General features: G+C 50.6%; 8 protein-coding genes across 8 annotated transcripts; 4 read left to right on the top strand and 4 right to left on the bottom strand.

The window, feature by feature from the left end:
- The first annotated feature begins 147 nt into the window (after positions 1–147).
- On the top strand, positions 148–1,280 carry ASPVEDRAFT_737559 (uncharacterized protein). The gene is made up of 2 exons (XM_040816219.1): positions 148–559; positions 661–1,280. Exons 1-2 carry the CDS (start codon positions 500–502, stop codon positions 1,147–1,149), a joined length of 549 nt encoding a protein of 182 aa, XP_040669306.1. The 5' UTR covers positions 148–499; the 3' UTR covers positions 1,150–1,280.
- Positions 1,281–3,494: 2,214 nt separating this feature from the next.
- On the bottom strand, positions 3,495–4,124 carry ASPVEDRAFT_43013 (uncharacterized protein). The gene has a single exon (XM_040812734.1). It carries the CDS (start codon positions 3,927–3,929, stop codon positions 3,573–3,575), a length of 357 nt encoding a protein of 118 aa, XP_040669307.1. The 5' UTR covers positions 3,930–4,124; the 3' UTR covers positions 3,495–3,572.
- A 553-nt stretch (positions 4,125–4,677) lies between these two features.
- dspD (putative protein-tyrosine phosphatase) lies at positions 4,678–6,798 on the top strand (the record flags this gene model as incomplete). The annotated part of the gene is made up of 1 exon (XM_040817635.1): positions 4,678–6,798. One exon carries the CDS (start codon positions 4,678–4,680, stop codon positions 6,796–6,798), a length of 2,121 nt encoding a protein of 706 aa, XP_040669308.1.
- A 585-nt stretch (positions 6,799–7,383) lies between these two features.
- Positions 7,384–8,865, top strand: ASPVEDRAFT_43015 (putative S-adenosylmethionine-dependent methyltransferase). Its single transcript, XM_040812735.1, has 2 exons — positions 7,384–7,511; positions 7,694–8,865. Exons 1-2 carry the CDS (start codon positions 7,444–7,446, stop codon positions 8,682–8,684), a joined length of 1,059 nt encoding a protein of 352 aa, XP_040669309.1. The 5' UTR covers positions 7,384–7,443; the 3' UTR covers positions 8,685–8,865.
- ASPVEDRAFT_134055 (putative nicotinamide N-methyltransferase) lies at positions 8,729–9,850 on the bottom strand (the record flags this gene model as incomplete). The annotated part of the gene is made up of 3 exons (XM_040807089.1): positions 8,729–9,285; positions 9,379–9,531; positions 9,595–9,850. 3 exons carry the CDS (start codon positions 9,848–9,850, stop codon positions 8,729–8,731), a joined length of 966 nt encoding a protein of 321 aa, XP_040669310.1.
- Positions 9,851–13,560: 3,710 nt separating this feature from the next.
- ASPVEDRAFT_84995 (putative C2H2 finger domain protein) lies at positions 13,561–15,241 on the top strand (the record flags this gene model as incomplete). Its single annotated transcript, XM_040817636.1, has 3 exons — positions 13,561–13,575; positions 13,705–14,240; positions 14,416–15,241. The coding sequence occupies 3 exons, from the start codon at positions 13,561–13,563 to the stop codon at positions 15,239–15,241; spliced, it is 1,377 nt and encodes a 458-aa protein (XP_040669311.1).
- A 1,082-nt stretch (positions 15,242–16,323) lies between these two features.
- Positions 16,324–18,222, bottom strand: ASPVEDRAFT_737713 (alcohol dehydrogenase family protein). Its single transcript, XM_040816220.1, has 6 exons — positions 17,930–18,222; positions 17,719–17,865; positions 17,541–17,637; positions 17,003–17,467; positions 16,813–16,934; positions 16,324–16,760 (listed from the first exon to the last, which is right to left on the bottom strand). The coding sequence occupies exons 1-6, from the start codon at positions 18,061–18,063 to the stop codon at positions 16,658–16,660; spliced, it is 1,068 nt and encodes a 355-aa protein (XP_040669312.1). The 5' UTR covers positions 18,064–18,222; the 3' UTR covers positions 16,324–16,657.
- Positions 18,223–18,790: 568 nt separating this feature from the next.
- Positions 18,791–19,199, bottom strand: ASPVEDRAFT_30065 (putative Yippee zinc-binding protein Moh1; the record flags this gene model as incomplete). Its single annotated transcript, XM_040810311.1, has 2 exons — positions 18,791–19,024; positions 19,101–19,199. 2 exons carry the CDS (start codon positions 19,197–19,199, stop codon positions 18,791–18,793), a joined length of 333 nt encoding a protein of 110 aa, XP_040669313.1.
- Positions 19,200–19,333: the final 134 nt, after the last annotated feature.

Below are 19,333 nucleotides of genomic sequence, written 5' to 3' on the forward strand. Positions count from 1 at the left end.
GGTGACACTTTTGCCCTTTTTACAGAAATAGAACAAATGAAGGACCTTTTCCACTATTATGGATACCCTGAGTGGCTGGGAGGTTGGATATGGGATCTCAATAATAGTGGACCTCGTGCTGTTTAGGCCTTATGTGCCGGAGAATAAACGCACTAGATCTAGCTGACAGGTAAGGCTAAAGGAGCCGAGGAAGTTAGGAATATGATAGTTAAGGAATTTATTTGTCTACTGCAAGTTTCCTGTGTCGCCAGAACCCCTGTTTCATGCGTCCAGGTAGGTTAAATGGTCTCGTTTCAATTTTGGGGAACACAGTCAAAGGTCCGAAATTTTGTGCATCACCTTTCATCCCGAGAACCAGGAAAACGCAAGAAACAATGCAGAAAAGCGAGCCAATGCCAAAGCCGAAACCCGGTTTTATCTGTCATGTTTATAGACAGCTCCTAGAGCAATAACAAGCCCCAGTTGGGAACCATGGATCGCGCACCAGATTCCACGGTTCATGTGCCGACAAGCGAGCCATACTTTCGCTGCCAGGGACAAGTACCCCATCCAGTACCTAGTACGTACTCATTCCACTGGAAAAAAAAAAAAAAAAAGACTACTGCGAGACAGATATACGTACGGTTTGGTTGTTTTGCGGTATATATTAAAGACAAGTAGGCAGAGCTCTGTGACCGTCAATCCTCGCACAAACTGTCCGCAGGGACGTTGTTGATCGGTCCTGGGTTTTGGGGAAATCTGCAAGATAATGTCCGAGGATTGGGGGCAAGAGGGGGAAAGGCGTGCTGCAGTGCAGCCAGCAAGTCCCAGGATTTAAATAACCGTTTGAGGCTGCGACCGTTGCTGAATCCATCACGGTGCCTCCCCGAGTGTCTCAAACTTCCCGCAGTCTGGGGCCGTCGACTTCAAGACGGCCCCAATAATATCTTATCGTCAGTACCGTCGAAGACGGTTGACCACGGCAACAGGTTTCATCCTCCAGGAATAATCAGGACAGTCCCGGGTTTCTGCCTCATATCAAAACCCACAATGAAGCGGCTGAGATCACGCGAACGAAATGCTCCCTTGTCATCACTGATAACGAGTGCGACATCTCCATTAACCTGGAGCCGTTGGCCTCCACAGTATGGAGCAAGAAACGCGAGGTAGCGGTTCTGGTATTCGAAACTTGGCTGGTACTGACTCATGTATGGTGAAATCAAACCACCGCATGGGTTGAGGAACAATGTGTCAAAGCTTCGAACCAGTGTTCGAATGAAACAGCCGCAAAGCTTTTAGCTCAAGGCAGACGAGAAGGTCCATGATCGAGAGCCAACCAGCAGAGAAATGCTTCATATAAACGAGGGCCAGACCCCCTCTTGTCTGCTGCAGATGGGATGGATAGTACTGTAGCGTTGAGGAGATAAATGAAATGTCTCGAATGATTCATGAGTCGCTCGAGACGGCCCCCTGCCAGGTACACCAAGGCAATTCGACTCCGAGCACTTTGCAATTAAATATGACCCACCAACATCAGCGAGGCCGAACTGGAGGTCCAAGTTGCCCGGTTCTTCACTGCTTCAGTCGTCGAACGCAGCTGTTGCTATTTCCATCCTTATTAAAGGATTTACCCACGCGGCTCGCCTGACGCGGGTGCGGGTTGGCTTCAAGCGTTGGGTTGAAGCCCCGGTGGTCCAGTGAGCTTGATCGTTGCAAAAGGGCGACAATCAAACAGCGTCAAAGCCAGTGGCAAGAATTGTCAGCGTCAGTTATGATGCCATGATATTCACACAGTGAAACTTGGGAGTGGACGACACCGAGGAAGATCCCCAGGATGGACACGGAACACGTGACCGTGGGGACTGAGGCGCGGGATGCCAATAAAATAGTTCAAGTCTGGTGTGTTTCAGGTTCAGCCAAGTCCACATCGCCTCGTCCGTTTGAACTAGCGCGCGCAGCTCTGTTTCATCGGTGGTGGCCCTCACCGCAGTGTTCGTCCAAATTTGCCTCCTCATGGCACTGCAACAGGAGAGTGCGCGGTTTCCAGGGGCGTCACTGTCTGGGATAGATCGGCACAGTCATCTCCTGTCGACTTGTGTGTTTCACCTTTGCAAGCTCGGCAATGATAGGAGGAGGTTTGCTTTGATGTCGCAATTGCATCCACTGTCTCGTAGAAACAATCAGTGGATCGGACTAGAAAGCCATCACTTCAATTGAACCTCAAAGTCTTTTTTGTCATCTCTCGCTCCTGTTGCTCTTATTGCGGTTGTTGCTTTCTTATCTCTGCTGCATTGTTTTCTCATTTCTAAACTGTATCTTCCCTTCCAATTGTGTTTGATTTTGACCGAGTTATACCTCGACTCGAGCCTCAAACGCTGCGCACAAGCACTCGCCTCAGAAGGAACCGTGCTCACAACCAGAGCGGGTCAAGTACACGAGAGCTCATTGTTGAAACAATTTGTTGCTGTGTCCCTGTCTCGCCGGTAACAGCGACACAATCTTGGTGATATTGGATTTCGCGAGTCCCAGTTCGAGTCAGCATTGAGGCTTTCAGATTGCTTGCGTTGAAGCCGTTATTTTCCGCATTGCTTCTCGAAGGCTTCTTGGAACTTTGGAACATTCAAGGCTGGTGTCGAAAGTTTGGTGCTGGTATTGCGATCGCTGGCCATCGTGACAGAGCCCTGCGGATCTCGTATTGCGGCCGTATCGGACTGAACGACTGTCTTTTTTGCTTGCTTCCAGAAGACTGCAACAACTCAAAAGAATCGACAACCCTTTCTGGACCACTCTGCTGGGTTTGGACCCGTTCCCATTTTTAGAGGGAGGAGGAAAAGAACTGTTATCCAGGTACGTCTGCAGAACATCCAGGTTCAACATTGTTATTTGCCGGTTTCAGCCCATCATTTTGTCTCTGGAATCTTGATTACGGACCCTGCACATGCCCTCCTGCCCCGTTACACGTATCAGAGAGGACTGGAAATAGAGAGGAGCCGGACAAGGGGAGAGTTGCAATTTCATTCCATGCATCGGGATATGCAATTTCTGATGCCCACACAAACTGATTGGAAACTGGACATTGCGAACTCGCGATCTTGTGGCTTTCCCGATTCAGCTCCACCCCTGCGTTGTATAGTTACCCACCCCCCTCTTTCAGATGTTCGTTGCAAATTCCTGCCCATGAAAAGAAGAGTTCCCCTCCTACCAGCTGTTGCCTCCAAACTTGCTCCTCCAACTCCGTCCATCCATCTTGACTGGCTCGCCCGCGCATTGTTGGGAGCAGCTGGCCTGTGATTTGCGTGCATTTAGCGCCCATCTGCAGCTTCCAGCCTCTCGCACCAACCTGGGCGGCTAAATTTAGAGCTCTGGTCCGGCGGTTCTGTGGCTCTGTGGTCTCATTGGCCGCTCGCATCTGGTCGACTGGGGCCTGTTTCCCTGCTGCCCCACCGTGCTCGTACCGGAGATTGGCTTCCCTTGCAAACGCGGGCGGCCACAGCCAATCACCAGCACCACTGCCCATCATTTCCCTTCCCGTCTGCTGCGACTTCAAGTTCGTTTCCAGCACACTGTATCAGAGTAATGCTTATGTATCGGTATTATTCGAGTTTCAGTGCAGCTCTCCAGGCGCTCACTCTGCCACTTCCTGTCCCTCCACTTGATCTGCCTCTCCCCAAAGCCCTCTTCCCTCTTCTCTCCTTCTCACGCATGACGGCCTGGTGTCTGTCTTTTTGACTCGCGACCTGCCTTTTCCCTTCATCCTCTGGCCTGCATCGCTTTCTCCGTCTCTCCCTCGCCTTGCCAGTCCTCTTCCTCTCCTCCCACTGCATTGCCTCGCTCGCCGTGGGCTTCTCACCTTCAACCTGCCTTCCTCGCTTCCTACCTGCTGTGGGCAGTCGTTCTAAGACCATCTTCCTGCATTTCCCTCGAGGTTGACTGAAAGGACCCGACATCATTACTTGGGCAGTTCCTTTCTTCATCCCCAGGGAACGACTGCCCACAACGAAGCACCGGGCGGCAATTCTTCCCTTCAATATCACCTGTGTTTATCACTTCTTGAGCAAGAACACTTTGTTATTGTTCTCCTCATTATTCCGTCACCTTACTCTATTCTTTTTCGTCTTTTTTGACATCGCTCCTTTGACTCCGCAGCGTCCTTGCGCCTTGCAGGAACCTCCACCACGTTCCTTTGTACTGTTTTCTCGCTGACAGTTCCCAATAGCGAGCCCGCTCTTTGGTGACATTTCTTGGTATGTGGCCTTGGTAGAAGCCTATTATTCGATCGTGCTGGTTTCGTCGCTCCTATATGCCCCCGTGTGTCTTCGACAGCTGTGAAGCAAGAGCTTTTCCTACCTATTGTTTCTCAGTCCAATAGCTTTTTGTTGTGATTGCTCTTCTGAACCGTGTCGATCGCCGGCCTGGTTTCACTCTCCTTGCAGCTCTACTTCTTTTTCTTCCGGCCGATTCCTCATATTAACCGCCATCATAAACTGAAACATGGAAACTGATTATCCTCTGTCCAAAAGGTCGTTTGCGCTGGTAGCAAGCACTACTACACTTTCCAGTTTTCCCGGGTCTGCTCACAGGCACAGCCCAGCGGATACAACACCGCCACTATCCGTCGTTATACCGCCCTATAATAGCGGCGGATCCGGAAGATCGTCTTCTTTCAAACGCAGGCGCACTTCACAGCCTGATCTCACCATGCCCGTTCAAACCAGCCCACCGTCGCTGCCGGATTCATTCCCATCGTTTATGTCGGTGTTTGGCGGGGACTCGCCTATATCCTTAGAAAAAGAGGAACCATCAAAGATACATCCGTATAGGTTTCCGGCGAATGCTGCTGGCAACAACCTGCGACGGCCCCTTCCTTTCCAACACCGTGAGAGCATTTCCTCCGTGACGTCTGGGTCAGCCGATTCGTCCCCCACAACTACGGCTTCGACATTCGATTCCCCTATTACCTCAGATACCTCTCCAAATTCGTCCCCGGAGTCGCCAACCTCGATGCCGCTCTCATACTCGAAATTTATGGCCCCGTCGCGCAATATTGAGAACCAAGCGTTATCAACAGCCCAAAACAATTTGTCCAAGATGACATCGGACTCTTCAACGACACAAAAACGACCCGATTCCCCGGGCAGGCGGGACAGAAACCTAAAGAACCTCTCGCTGAGGATGCCGCCACCGCTGAGCTCCTCAAGGCCCTCGATCTCTACTGCCTCCGTTGTCGAGACAAACTCCAAACATCACCTGTCTGCCCCACCCTCGCCAATCAATATCCCACCAAAGGGAATAAGACGAAAACCCGCTGGCTTGACCATTCAAACCCCCAAGTTCGATCGATCCTTCTCCAGTAACATTCCTGAGGTGGTCCCACCAACCCCTCACGGCCGGCTATCATTGCGACACACCGAGTCATCGCCTTCGCTGACCTCTGTGTTCTCTCCGTCATTCGGCCCGAAAGGCGGCATGCAACTACCACGACCAAGCACGCAGCACGGCTATCGACGAACATCCGCCCCATCCGAAGATCATTTATCTCCGGTTCCTTCCGTTGCTGGCGAGGAGTCTATCTCAGAAACGGTTTTGCACGAACTGGTAGAAGAAGATGACGCGCCGCAATCGAGAGAGTCTGCACGTCGCAGTGAGCGTGGCTATCCAAACGGTCCGGTCCAAATCTACGATTCGGGTGTTTTTCTGTACCTGGAGCCGACTGCGGATGAAGCTTCGCGGTTCGACGTTGTTGTGAACGTGGCCAAGGAAGTAGTGAATCCGTTCAGCAAATCGGGCGACAATTCGCAAACCGTGATGAGTGTTTTACGCGGTGGAAACGCCGATCCCAGGCGCCAGTCTTGTTCAACGCCCTTCACGGCGCTTTCAGATATATCTTTTAAATCGGCTTTTGAATACCTCCCTAGTGACGAGTCATCACCCGCTACACCACGCAATGAACGGACCGGACCGGAATATGTGCATGTAGGCTGGGATCACAATTCTGAGATTCTCGATGATCTATATCCGCTATGTGAGCTGATCGATTCCCGGATCTCCCAGGGGAAGAAGGTCCTCATTCACTGCCAGCTCGGTGCAAGTCGATCCGCTTCCCTGGTAATCGCCTACGGGCTGTACAAAAACCCGCACTTGGATTTCAACTCGATGTATGAGACTGTTAAGGAACGCAGTCGTTGGGTTTCACCGAACATGAGCTTAATCTATCAGTTGACGGATTTCCGTTCCCGTTTAATACGTGGTTCCCGGCCATCCTCGGGAGATTGGTCGTGCAGAGGGTCTGCACCACCGACGCCGCTTTCTGGGGCTCTTCCGCCGTCGTCGTCCCAGACGGACGTGTCAAGGGGTCCAGCTAGCACTGATACGGAACCAACTTCGTCTAATCCGCTATCCCAGGGTTCACTGAGCTCCGCTTCGCTATCTGTGCCATCAACCAACCGCACAACACCTGTTTCGGCCAACAGCTTGGGGTTTCCTAAATCGCTCTCACACAAGCGGAGTATTTCACCGCGTCCTCTAGCTTTACGCCAAAGTTTCTTCAATACGGATAACGAAGGCCGATCCACCCAGAGAGAGACCGACGGTGACTCCTCGAAGGCCGCGTCCAGAAATGCTTTTATGAAGAACACCGAGGATCCTTCTGCTGCCCTGTTCTCGCCTCGTACAACGGGATTCTTAGCAGTGGCTCGGCCTCGCCCATTGTCAGGTATTCTTGAAGATGGGCAACCAAACCAAGTTCCAGTCGCGGATCCCCGGTCCCCTCCACAGGGCCACGAGCGACTAATTATGAGAAGCATTGATGAGTTTTTGTGATTTCTTCCCACCTTTAGTCACACTCGTGATGATTCCATGACTCTTCGCACTCTCGCTATTGACCAGGTTTTATTATGGTCATATTCCATTTTCCTTTTTAATTCACTTCGGATGACCGCACGACCGGGAGCAGGCTTCACGGTCGCTAATTTGTATCGCATTCGCTTTTTCCACCCATTCTTTCTTATCGCAGCTTTTGATCGAACCAAAGCTAGCATGGCATGCTTCACATTGGCGTCCTGGGCGTTCAAAAGAGGTAAAGGTTCGGATTCTCGTTCCTGTTAACTTGTAATATTATTGATGTGTTGTTGGTTTTGTGGGCAATTCGGTCTACTTCCCACCATATACATTCGCTCTGTCTACTGTCTATTTTTTAATATGTGATGGCTGTCAAATACCCAAGGGCTCTCTGAACACAGTTATGAATGCGAATTCCAATTACAGAATATCCAATACTCTAATCAATAGTAAACTCGTAGCAAAGTATCTAAAGGGGGTGTTGTTGGGAGCATTTCCGAATGCGCGTGCGGGACCATCCCGCGAGAGAAATCTCAACTCCAGATCTTTTTTTTAGACAGCTTCTGATACTTTCACTACCTACAATTCCTCCGCCAACCGATTCTATCGACAATTGAGCTGTTCAATATGGCAAACACGTCAGACGAAGCACACCCAACCCATCTCTCACCTAGCGAACTAGGCACAAAGGAATAGTGAGCTCAGACTTCCACCCGTTGAAAACTTTCCTTCCCTCGCACCTTACCCCGCTACCCCTCCCTCTATATACAGCACATTACCAACCTACGCGATGAACGCACCATACGCATAAATCTAAACCAAGATGTATTGTATTTCAAAATAAATAACTAACCAAATCCGCAATTAAAAAAAATAGCTGGGAAACCTTCTACTCCAGAACCCTAACGCATATCTCGACGAAACACAACGCAACGGGCGAGAAAAACCTTGACGGCAGTAACAAAAACCTAGAGGGAGAAGGCTCCGGTGACGATACCGGAGATGAAGAGGATGAGGATGATGATTACAACGGCGACTCGGACCCCGGCACCTCCTGGTTCTCGGAGCACAATGCGCCCCAGAAAGTCCTTGAATTTTTGACCCGGGAGGAGTTTCCCCTTGCGCCGTGTAATACGCTTGGGTCTCGATGGGGAGGGGGAGGGAAAGGGGGAAAGAAGGGAGCAAAGAAGACAGCGCTTAGTGCAGAGGATAAGAAAAAGCAGCCGAGTGTGTTGGATCTTGGGACGGGCAATGGGAGTATGTTGGCGTTGCTGAGGAAGCGCGGCGGGTTTGCAGGGGATATGGTGGGGATTGATTATTCGGGGAAGAGCGTCCAGTTGGCCAGGGAATTGCAGGTTACGAGGAGGCATGAGGCTTATCAGAGTGATTCGGAGGATGAGGGTGGGTTTGGGTCCGATGATGGTGACGAGGAGGAGGCTGCCGAGGAGGGAGAAGAAGGAGAAGTATGGGACGAGATTCAGTTTGAAGAGTGGGATATCCTCGGCTCTGAGGATGAGTTACGTGCTGGGAACGTAGGCTGGTTTCCGTATGACAAGGGAGGGTTTGATATTGTTCTAGACAAGGGGACGTTCGATGCTGTTTCCCTGATGGCTGAGAAGAGTCAGTGTGAGCGGTATCCTGGAATTTCGGGGGGGTTGGTCCGGAAGGGCGGGTTCCTGGTTGTGACAAGTTGTAATTGGACTGAGGAGGAGGTTGTTAAGTGGTTTACTTCTGCCTCCATTGGGCTTGAAGCTGGTGGCTCTGGCTCTGGAAAGTTGGTTGTCTGGGGTAGAGTCCAATATCCCCGGTTCAGGTTCGGTGGGCAAGAAGGACAGGGAGTCTGCACAGTGTGTTTTCAGCGTGTCTAATGTCTATATATATCATAATTCATATCACATGGCCCTCTATAAAGCTAGGTAGAAGAAGGGGAAGAGGCATGCTTCAAGACAGCAATGACGCACCACCTCCTCCTATTCTCCACGCCCTCGCCCTCTCTTTCATTAACCCACTCCCTCCTCAGTTCGCCCTCTTCCAAACTCGAGTTCAAGTCCCGCTCATAGATCTTCTCGACCTCTAACCCCATTTTCACCGCCGTCTGAAAAAATTCCGCCACAATCGCTCTTCCTGTATGAAACCCCGCAACAACGCAGACCTTTCCCGTTGGCGCAAGGAACCACTTCATTGTGCGCACAAGGTTCTTGTGCTGAGAGCTCATCCAGTAGCAATCTGCGGCTATAATGCGTGTGTAGAGGCCCTTATTGGAGACAGCCCAGGGATCGGAGGTGAGAGTTGTTCCCCATTCATGTGGCCTGATGTCAATTTCGGCGCCGCATTCTGGGCGAGAAAGATTACACTTGACGTTGAAGGATATTGCACCTGATGGTCCTAGCGCTGTGGATGATGGATGGTCTGTGATTGTTACTGCCGACGCCTTTGCTAGCGCGGCTGTTATAGATGGGAGTGCGGCGCCTGTGTATGGTTAATCAGTACGTTCCCAAATGCGACTTCTTGCGCAGGTGGCATATGAGAAATTGCGGAAAAGGGGGAAGAGGGAGAACAAACCAGCGCCTAATTCCAATACTTTCTCCCCTCGTACCTTCCACATCTCCAGCTCTTCATCGCCAGAATTGCTCTCCGAATCGGCGTGCTCAATCCCCTCCGCAACAACCATACCCGAACTCCAGAGAAAATGCGCCTGCAGTTTCCGGTCTTCCTCTAGGTGCGCCGTTTCGTCATCAACGGGGCCAACTGCAATAACTTCCTCTGACTTGTTCTCACTTTGACCCGGGTAGGACGGGACCATTATCTGTATATCTCCATATCGTGGGGAAGAGTAGATGAGGTGTTGACCAGAGTCTCCGTGGATGTGAGGGATGTCGTCAGGAAAGAGGTGTGGTATTTGGATGAATGAGGCAAAGAGGTCCTCTGGATCCTCATCGAATTCCTCATCGCAGCCCGGCGTTGCGCCAGAAAGGGAAGAAGCGCTAGGATGGCCCGCAACACGGGGAAGAGGGCGAAGTCGAGTATGGAGCATCTTAGTCGAATGGTGAAGACTGGAGACTGAAGGTAAACTTGGGAATGACGGAGGAAGTGAAGAAAACGGGGGCGATCTTTTCGGGGGGAGCAAAAATTGTGTGGACCCAGTACGGTACCGTACCCACCGCTATATACTAAGACGATGCCTGAAGAATCAAACCAGGCGGGAGCATCGAGATAAAATTTTCCAGGTTGGTCCTGTTTCCCATTTCTGAGTCTTCAGGACAACCATTCTACTGGAGATACCATTATCGTTTTAGCAATGAGAACAGTCCATGGAACAATTTTCCATCCAATCAATTACTTTAGATCTTCATACTGCCGATATCTTGAATTCAGTTACCCAAGGTGCCCCGAGACTTGGCGGCCACCATTAACCATACCTTGTGGGGGACGAAAGCCATCTTCAGTTCTTCACTGGCCGGGCTCTATGATCGGTATCGCGGAGCAAAGTTGATACTAATTCTATCGGTTGATTGTCCAAAAATGCCTAGAATCAGGATCAAGGTTCCTGAGCGAGGAATGGCATTGTCTGGGTGGAGCCATCCATATCCGGAGCCTTGGATTTGAGCCGCATGGAGTGAAGAAACCCCCTATCAAAGGTATCAGTTAGACCCAAATTGCTATACTGGCTGTTGACTTTCGAGTTTCAAGTCTGAACTTTCGTCCGAGCCAGCGAATTGAAGAATGAAGACCCATTCAAGCCCCGGGGGCCCGATACGCATCCGCCAGAATGTTACTTCCGCAAAGTGGCACCGATTGGAATACCTATCCTCAGCCCCGGCATCATGGATCCGCACCTAACCTTAGCTTGTGATGATAAAGGCCGGATTTTCCTCGGAGATAGCAGCCTTGAGAACGTGGAAGTGAGGCCGCAGACCCTCGAGCTGTTGTGTGCACATGCTGGCCTTCAATCGGGGCTGGCTCCATGTCAGCACGACTTGTGGTCTCCATCAATTCGTCATATCTGACACGTCTTTCGAATTGCATGGGCTGTTCTGGATTTTGTGGGAGCATTTGGCGGTCTGGAAAGGGGAGTACTTGGTACTGTAGTAGCGGCGAGCATCAGAAAGAGGTCAGAATGGACCGAAATACTAATTGCCAACTTGGAAGATATAAGAAATATCGTATCATGGACACTCTACAAAGTACGCCTGTGGTGGCTTCAGATAATGCAAGCGCCTGGCTTTGTCCCCAGCCGCCCAATAATATGGGGTTATAGTCGGAACTATAGGTAACTTAACCAAGCGTCTAGAGACTTATCATGGATGGCTCAGAAGATCAAGGCTTATGGAATAACGGATTAAAGGCTGGTTCTTATTATCAAAGAACAGTGGTAGTAAGTTATAAAGCGGCGGCAGTCCTAATAATGGCTCTGATGACACTGTTTGCATAGTCTGATCTGGGGGTTCAATCTTTTATCCATGATGACTCGTTATGCTGAGCGATTTTCCGGCCTTGGAGGACCCTGCCGATGATTTACTGTCTTTAGTGGTCTGTTGAATTAGGATGGTAATATGAGAAGGGTCGCTTTCTGATATTTGAAGCTAGTATGTATTATTTCTTTAATGTTCCTATTGATCGTAATGTGACAGCACATCAGTGTTTGCTTCTTTGGGCGGAGTAATAGTGCGGGAGAGCGAGCAGCTGCTTTTGTGCTCGGATTGCGCCAGCCCAAAATAGCAGCAAATGGTCTCGGAAGTCGGAATCAGGGATGAGCTCGGAAATATATAACCGGGACTGCAGGGGCGCAGAAGACTATGTACAGGCATTCATAGTTCATACCTAGTACAGCTGTTTTGGCATGGAAATGTTGCCCAATATTAGTATGAATATCCGGAGTATGTGCCTAGCGGGCGATTAATGATTATCATCAATTATTGACTATCAATTGTGGGTTGATTCCGAGAATGTTGAGATAAGGCGTGATCAGTGTGATTGATAGGAGCTCCGGTGAGAAAGCACTTTGCGACCAGGGAGCGATATCGGATCAGCCAGCATGAGTCAACTCGGTCGAACAGACAATCTGGTCTCAAGCAGAATATTATTATCCATCGCTGTTCGGCTGATCGAAGACCAATAATTATTATTTAGCAGGAAAATTAAATCTTGGGGAAAAAAAAAGTTGAAACCTTGAAGGTCGGAGCTGGGCCAGCTGGCACATGACGTCGGACAGCACTGGCCTCTTCAATGAACCTCAGTCCGTCCACCTGGCCATCTGATCGCCTGTGATAGGTGGTAATCTGGCCGCGGTCTCGTCAGGGCCTGGAGGGATTGTATTGGTATTCGGAGGGCTCGGAGGATGTGCCGACGTGAAGGATAGCCAGGTTCTTGAGATGATTTACGGATACCCGTATTGTTATTTCTGACATGCAGCAATCGCCCCCAGGGCTCAGACACTGGAATGGATCGTATCTGAGGTGATATCAAATTATCGACTGAGGGACAGGGTCGGGCTGGCATTTCCCCAGTCCGGCAGCCAATCGCCGACTGAGGGTGGAGCGGACATATGATGTCATTCCCCACCGGCCAGGCCTGAGACCGTCAGACAGACCGTCACAAGCGTGTTTTGGGCGGTTCATCCTCACCTGAGGCCACAGCCACATCATGTTACCCTTGTTACCTTGGTACGGGTTAAATGCCTCAATCTGGTTATTTTACAGCTTTGAGTTTGGCCAGCCCTGCTGTTCCTCGGTTCGCTGTCAGAAGACGTGGGAGTCGCTTGGGTCTGGGGAACAAGCCCTAAAACCGAATTATTCGTCCCGAGTGTGTGCAATCAAAGCTTCATACCGGGGAACGAGAGGTGTTGGTGGTGTCAGTCTGCCAATGGTTGGGATGGGCCCAAGGGGGTTGCTGACTACAGGGGACTGGCTGGCCGGTCGGCTCCCAGATGCGGGTGGAGCGAGTCACATCATCGTCTCTGCCTTGCTGTTCGCCCGTTAGTCAGGAACCAGCTGAAGATAATCGCCCTCGATGAATTGTAAGCGCGCACGAGGCCGTCGTTTGTAGCAGCAAAAGGCCCGACAAGAGCATTATTTGGGCTTGCCATGCGCGATTATTATTATTGTTGTTCGCAACGCGGAAAAGGAGAGTGTCTGATCGCCAGTCCCCGCATTACTGAATGCATTTGACTACCAAAGCAGCCAGAGAACCCCCGCAAAGTCCAGGCGCCAAAAATATTCCACTTGTAAGGGGCCTGTATCGGCGGTGTAATATTCCGTGCTTCCCCCAGTTCCACCGGTATTGGGGTGTTCGCAATACCGTTCTCCTCGTGGTGTGCCTCTTTCTGGCTCCCTCTGCTTCCATTGCTTCTCGACTGCCTCCTGCTGCGACTTTCTTTCTCTCTCCCACACTTCTCTCCCTCTCGCTATCCCCTCAGCTCCTCGACTTCGTCCTCCTTTCTCTCTGTTCTCTTTTCTTTCCTTCTCATCCCTCTCGCTCGCCCCCTTTTTCATTGCATTTCCTTCTCAATTCCTGCTCGCCCAATTGCTTATCATCTGCGCCCTGAGCCCAGTCTTCCGCCGCCCACAGGTACCCTGCGCACCCCCCCCGTCATTTCCCTCCCCCCAACTCGACTTTCTGCACTGATCTTCAGCTCCTTGATTCCTTTTCAGACAGCCACTGACTGCGAAAAATAGACAGTTGTTTTGACTCCCATCTCTTGAAGGGCTTTCTGGGATTGACTTTCCAGGAGTCCACGTACCCACCATGGCCTCATTCAAGGTAACTTTCTCTTTTTGTGTCTTTGTTAGGCGTGTCTCTTTTGCCGCCTCTGGCATTCCAACAACTTTTTTCCCCCCTAAACTTGAAAAAAATAAATAATTTTTTGCTAATGCCGCTCTCTTTTCCTAGGAATTATCTCTTTCTCGTCCCTTCTCTCACTCCACGCCTCGTCACCACTCCCATTCTATCTCGCTTGGTGCCGTGAACTCAAACCACCGGGTCACTCGCCGAAAGAGCGTGACCACCACAGCCGCCGCCAACGCCGCCGCTGCAGTTGCTGCCTCCTTAGGAGACTCTCCAGACTCCACAGGAATCGCCATGCCCGCCCATCGTCGAGGAAGTCGCAAAGGCTTGGAATCTAGCTCGGTCGGAGCTACCTCTGCCTTTGGCTCATACCTTTCCCGCAGTGTAAACAGCCCCAACCGGGACTCGCCGGTTGCTCGCAAGGCGTCACCAAACCAAGCTCAGGACGGCTCTCCGATGGCCCATACCGCGGTGGATGGAAGTGTTTCCTCTGACAAGCCGGTTAGCACCAAGAACCGAAACCGTCGGGCTAGCGAAGGGGGCCATCTGGTCAAGGGCGAAGGAAAAGGCACCAGGCCCGAACTTCGCTGCGATCGTTGTGGGAAGGGGTACAAGCATGGCAGTTGCTTGTCCAAGCATATGTGTGTAACCTCCCCCCTCTGCCATCCTGCCGCCCGGCCCGGTTTGGAGCATTGCATCATGTCGGCTCTGCAACGGTCGCCTTCGTGGTCAACTAGCTCCCTATTTACTCTCTCGTCCCCCCTTCTCCCATCTCGTAATGGAGTTTCAGTCGGTTGACATATTATCGCAACACAGGTGGGAGCATGACCCTGCATGGGCGATCACGTCGAAACTTCTGATCTCGAAGCACCAACAGGTGCAATTATTGGAGGCAGCGTCTGTCCTCGTCACCATGAATGTTGATGACCCGACTTCCGAGAATCCTGACGCCGAATCGGAGATTTCTTCGGCTTCACCAGGCGCTTCGTCCGAACTCCGAGACGGGCTCAGCTCGGCGGAGACTACACCGCCGCCGATGGACGAGGATAACAGTGATGACGATATGTCCGTTGAGCCTGAGAAACCTTTTGGTGGTATCAACAACGCGGGGCCCCAGTACTCCCACTCTTTCCAGTCTGTTCCCTCAAGCTCGTTCACGGGGAGCGCCCCCTGGCCCTCCCCTGCCTTCTCTCACTTCCGCCACTCAAGCATTGACACTCGGCCTTCTACTGCCGAGGCGAAGTTGCCCGATGAAGATGAGGCGGATTTGGCTGCCGCCATCGGACTCTGCAATTTTGGGACTCCCCGAATGGGCCCGACATCTGTGTCTCCTGGTGTTCCACCAGTGCCCCCGCTTCCGTCTCGCTTCCTCGACCAGGCCAACTCTGCGGAGAATCAAAACCTAGGCCGCCCAGGAACCAGTGTCACTGATATTGCCCTGCCCAACTCCCACCAGGATGTGTTCCCGTCGCTGTCGTACAACCCGTCGATGTCGTACAAGGTGTCAGACGAGCGCGAAGTTAGGCTGGGGAAGACGGAACGTAGCAGCCGTCAAACCCGTAACGCTGATGTTGATTTTGGCAGCCGCCCCGCCCAGGCCGACGATGATGACGACGGTGTTTTTGGACGGATGGAGGAGTAAAATCCTCTTATATCCGTCAAGTTTTCCTGGGTGACTTGATCCCCTCGGAACTGCCCCAAACTTTATACCTCTCACGATATGTACGAGACCCTGCGTGAACTTTGCGAATGTTGTTGTGCTTTGACTAGTTGGAGTTGGAGACCCCTTTTGCGTGTATGACCATTTCAGGGACTGTAACTGTCCCGTCTACTTGGCTGGGACACCCTGCTGCATGATGGAATTCAAGGGTATATTATATCATATGTTTCCTTTTGTCCTAACCGCCTACCCCTTACTTTGACCATTTTTCCTATTTTGCATTTTTTTTTTCTTGCCGACCCAGTCCTTCCATCCATTTGTTCCCCTTTCTTCTTTTTTTTTTTTTTTCACCATACAACGCCACTTTTGCATGGCACCTATACCACATTACATGTATAAATCCCAACGGAGAGCATTCTAGAATTATTCACATTTTCTTGGGTTGATTTCGTCAACCAAGTAATGGTGCTATATATAGATACCACTTCTCATTTCTAGATTCTAGAGTACCCCTCCACTACATGTCCTAGCAATCTATTTCCTCTGTGCCTTGATTTCCATCTACCCTTAGCTTAAGTTCCTCGGCAGATGATCCACTCACGCAATCGTACCACCTGCGAGTCCGGGAATATCCAATAAGCTCCTTCCTTCCCCGCACTGCAACCACCAGCCACACCTGCAGCACAATTGCTTTTGCTTTTCTCCGCAATAAAGCAGCCTGGAAACTTCATCCTTCCTTACGGAGTACATACTCCTACTCAGTAAGACAGGGATATATGTACCGTCCCGCGTCTGTGATCTCCACGTATCCCAGCCGTGCGCACGTGCTTATCATCGTGCTCCGTACGGGAATATAGACATTAACTGCTGAAGAAGTATCTCCTGTTCCTGGAGCTGCCACCCTAGTGGACAATGGGTCGTGAACAGCTCATCAGCCTATGCCCACGCCACAATCACAGGGGTGTGTGGATCTCTCTCCAGCCCTGCCTTATCTATCTATTGGAGTGAGGACGGCTCAACTCGGCCTGTTGCACCTTTCGACCCAGGAGGAAAAGTAGACTACAACAAGTTCAAAGTGGTAAGGCAGAGAGAGGGTCCCGGCACGGGGGTCAGCTTTGCTGGCAAGGGCTGATTGGCGTGCCTTTTGGTTTATGTTGGATTATGTATTTTATTTTATCTTTTTTTTCTTAATTGGGTTTTGGCTTCTTTGGATACAACGTGGCTATTGATAAGGTCCTTATATGTACCTAATTATGCTTTCGGTCCAATGTTGGGTTGTTACGAATCTTGGAAGGTTATTCGGGTTTCGGACACCACGCTTATCCATTTATCTATATGCACTCTATGCTTCTATACTTCTGCGAACGAAATATTGACGGAAAAGGACTCCACTTCAGTCTATTTCGCTGCCTCAAAAATCACTTTCTGCACCTTCATCGCATTGAACAAATCATATGCCTCGACAGCTTGCGAAAGAGGCATGATGTGATCCGCCATGAATCTGGTGATACACATTAGCACTATGACCAATACGGCAAACAGAAAAGGCCTACCCAAGTAAATGTTGGTTCCTCTTCAGCACCTCTAGCGCCGCATCCGAAACAGACCGCACGGGGCATCGGCCCATCTGCAAAGTCAAGTTCTTCCCATACGCCTCGTTTCCATTCCACGGTATCTGCAGATCATTAGTAGATGCTCCAATCTGGATGGCCATAGAAGCAGGAGTCAATAGGTATAGCTTACCTCTCCATTATGAACTCCAACGCTACTAACAACACCCCATGGTCTGAGGAGATCAAACCCCATCCTCAGTGCCGGACTCAGACCTACAACCTCAATAACAGCATCTGCTCCACGACCCTCGGTCAGCTCTAGCACCCTCTTGCCGAGACCTTCCCTGTCTTTCTGAAAGTTCCACGGCTCTGCACCGAGGGAACGGGCCAGCTCGAGTCTAGATGGGACGGAGTCAACAGCAAGGATATGCTTGGGCTTGTATTCGAGGGCATTAACCAGTGCGCAGAGACCAACGGGTCCACAGCCGATAAGCACAACAGTCTGCTGGGCGATTTGCTCTGCGGTGGCATTTTTGAATGCATTTAGAGCGGCGAAGTATCCAGTTGGGAAGATGTCGCCCATTAGAACGAGGTACTTTTCCTCGATTCCCTGTGGTGCCTTGATAACTGTTCCGTCTGCGTTTGGGATCCGGATCTTCATGGCGTTTAATTTAGTTGGTTATGTATTCATATACCTCGGGGATAGTCGAGTTTGACTAGACACATACGTATTCAGCTTGGGCACCATCTAGATTGTCGCACCCGAGAAGTGCATTCTTGTCACATCTAGACGAGAACCCTGCTTTGCAATAGAAACACGTGCCGCTTTGCGTTATCTCGATGTATCAGCATACTTTCTCCATACTACGGTATACCCATTCGTAGCAGACCAAGCGAGTAACATACCACGATGTTGTAAAAGCCGAAACAATAGAGTCCCCCTTCTGCACGGTCTTCACCGCATCACCAACCTCAACAACTTCGCCCGTTACTTCGTGGCCCATGATAAACCCTGTTCCGGCAGGTTCAATGCCACGATATACATGGAGGTCACTAGAGCCAACCAACAGTTAACCCGCGCGGGTAAATTAAAGACGAGGGCGGGGGTTCCAGTTACCTTCCGCAAAGCGCAGTATATGTGGCCTTGATAACAATGTCCTCCGGGTGCTGGACCTGGGGAATGGGACGGTCCTCGACGGCAACTTTGTGTAGGCCATTGAAGACGACGGCGCGCATTGTCTTGTTGGACATGTTCCCTTTGTTTCTTTCTCCTAGCTCTTGATGAATGGAATAATATGGATTTTTTTGTTGTCCCACGAAATTGTTGTTGAGCGCGGGGGAGGGACAAATCTCGGCTTCATGTCCGATAAAGGGCCACTCTGTCGGCAGGTGGTGGGGCCGTCATATTGACTGATTTCATGGTTCCCGATCCGGTAGCAGATAACCCAGTTTCAAAGTTCTAGAATGATTTGAGTCTGTAAATGGGGGAGAGAGATGAGGTCTTTGATGTCTCTATAAATGCAGAATTGCGCTGAGAATGTTGAGTGGATTGGTTGTAGTTGAGGACCATTTAACGGCCTGTTGAATATCCACAATGAGGGGACCTTGCTCGACTCTGAAAATACAGCTGAGCAGCTATCATCCTAACTAGATGCAGTGTTGTTATAGAATAGGAATAGAAAGAAATAATAAGAATAAATCCAATCTGAACCACTGGGAATCGGCACCTCCCTTGATAAGGTCCGCAGTGCCATATGGAAGACATAGACTCCCAGCCTGAACCTGACCAAAAATAGACTATGGGGTACACCCGATTAAACGCCGTTCCCTTTGCGCCAATCCAAATATGCTCATTGAAACATTCGTCCGGCTTGTGCAGGTAGGGCCGTGCGAGCCTTACTCGGGACCCTCCAACAAGACCAGATCGCGTCAAACTGTTGATTTAGCTCTTGAGCACGCGTTAAGCCGAGATGGAACTCTAGCACACCACGCATAGGAGCTCCTCCTCCAAGATGAATTTCCCTTCCTTGTATTTCTCGCTGTTCTCGTACGCTTTGTCGTACTTCCACCCTACCGTTTCTTTACATTGTCTGCATGCGATGTCGCGTACAATATGCCTCCCCGTAGTCATACCACGCTCCACGGCCTCCGACTGGGTGATGTTCACAACGTTGTTGAAGAGATACGCTTTCCCATGCTGGCCCCGGAAACTCTGAAAAACAGACGGCCAGTTAGCAGTAGCTCCTTAAACCATATTGTCAACTCGACAGGGGGATGACGATACTAACCCGACTGATAATGTCTTCATAGTCCGCAAGATGGGTTTTGCATTTCTTGCAGCCGAATATCTTGGCAGATGTAAGGTAGACGTTATAAGAGAGACCCATTCTGTCCTATTGTTCCTGCCGGTTCTTCTCCGGGTACCGCTGGTCAGGAGAGACCCTTTGAAATTCCTGGAGTGTAAGCTGCACAAGAGCTGGGCAAGTAAATACGAAATGGTGTCAGTTTGTAGCAGAGAGAA

The sequence above is a fragment of the Aspergillus versicolor genome (assembly GCF_001890125.1).
Source record: "Aspergillus versicolor CBS 583.65 unplaced genomic scaffold ASPVEscaffold_6, whole genome shotgun sequence".
Lineage (NCBI taxonomy): Eukaryota > Fungi > Ascomycota > Eurotiomycetes > Eurotiales > Aspergillaceae > Aspergillus > Aspergillus versicolor.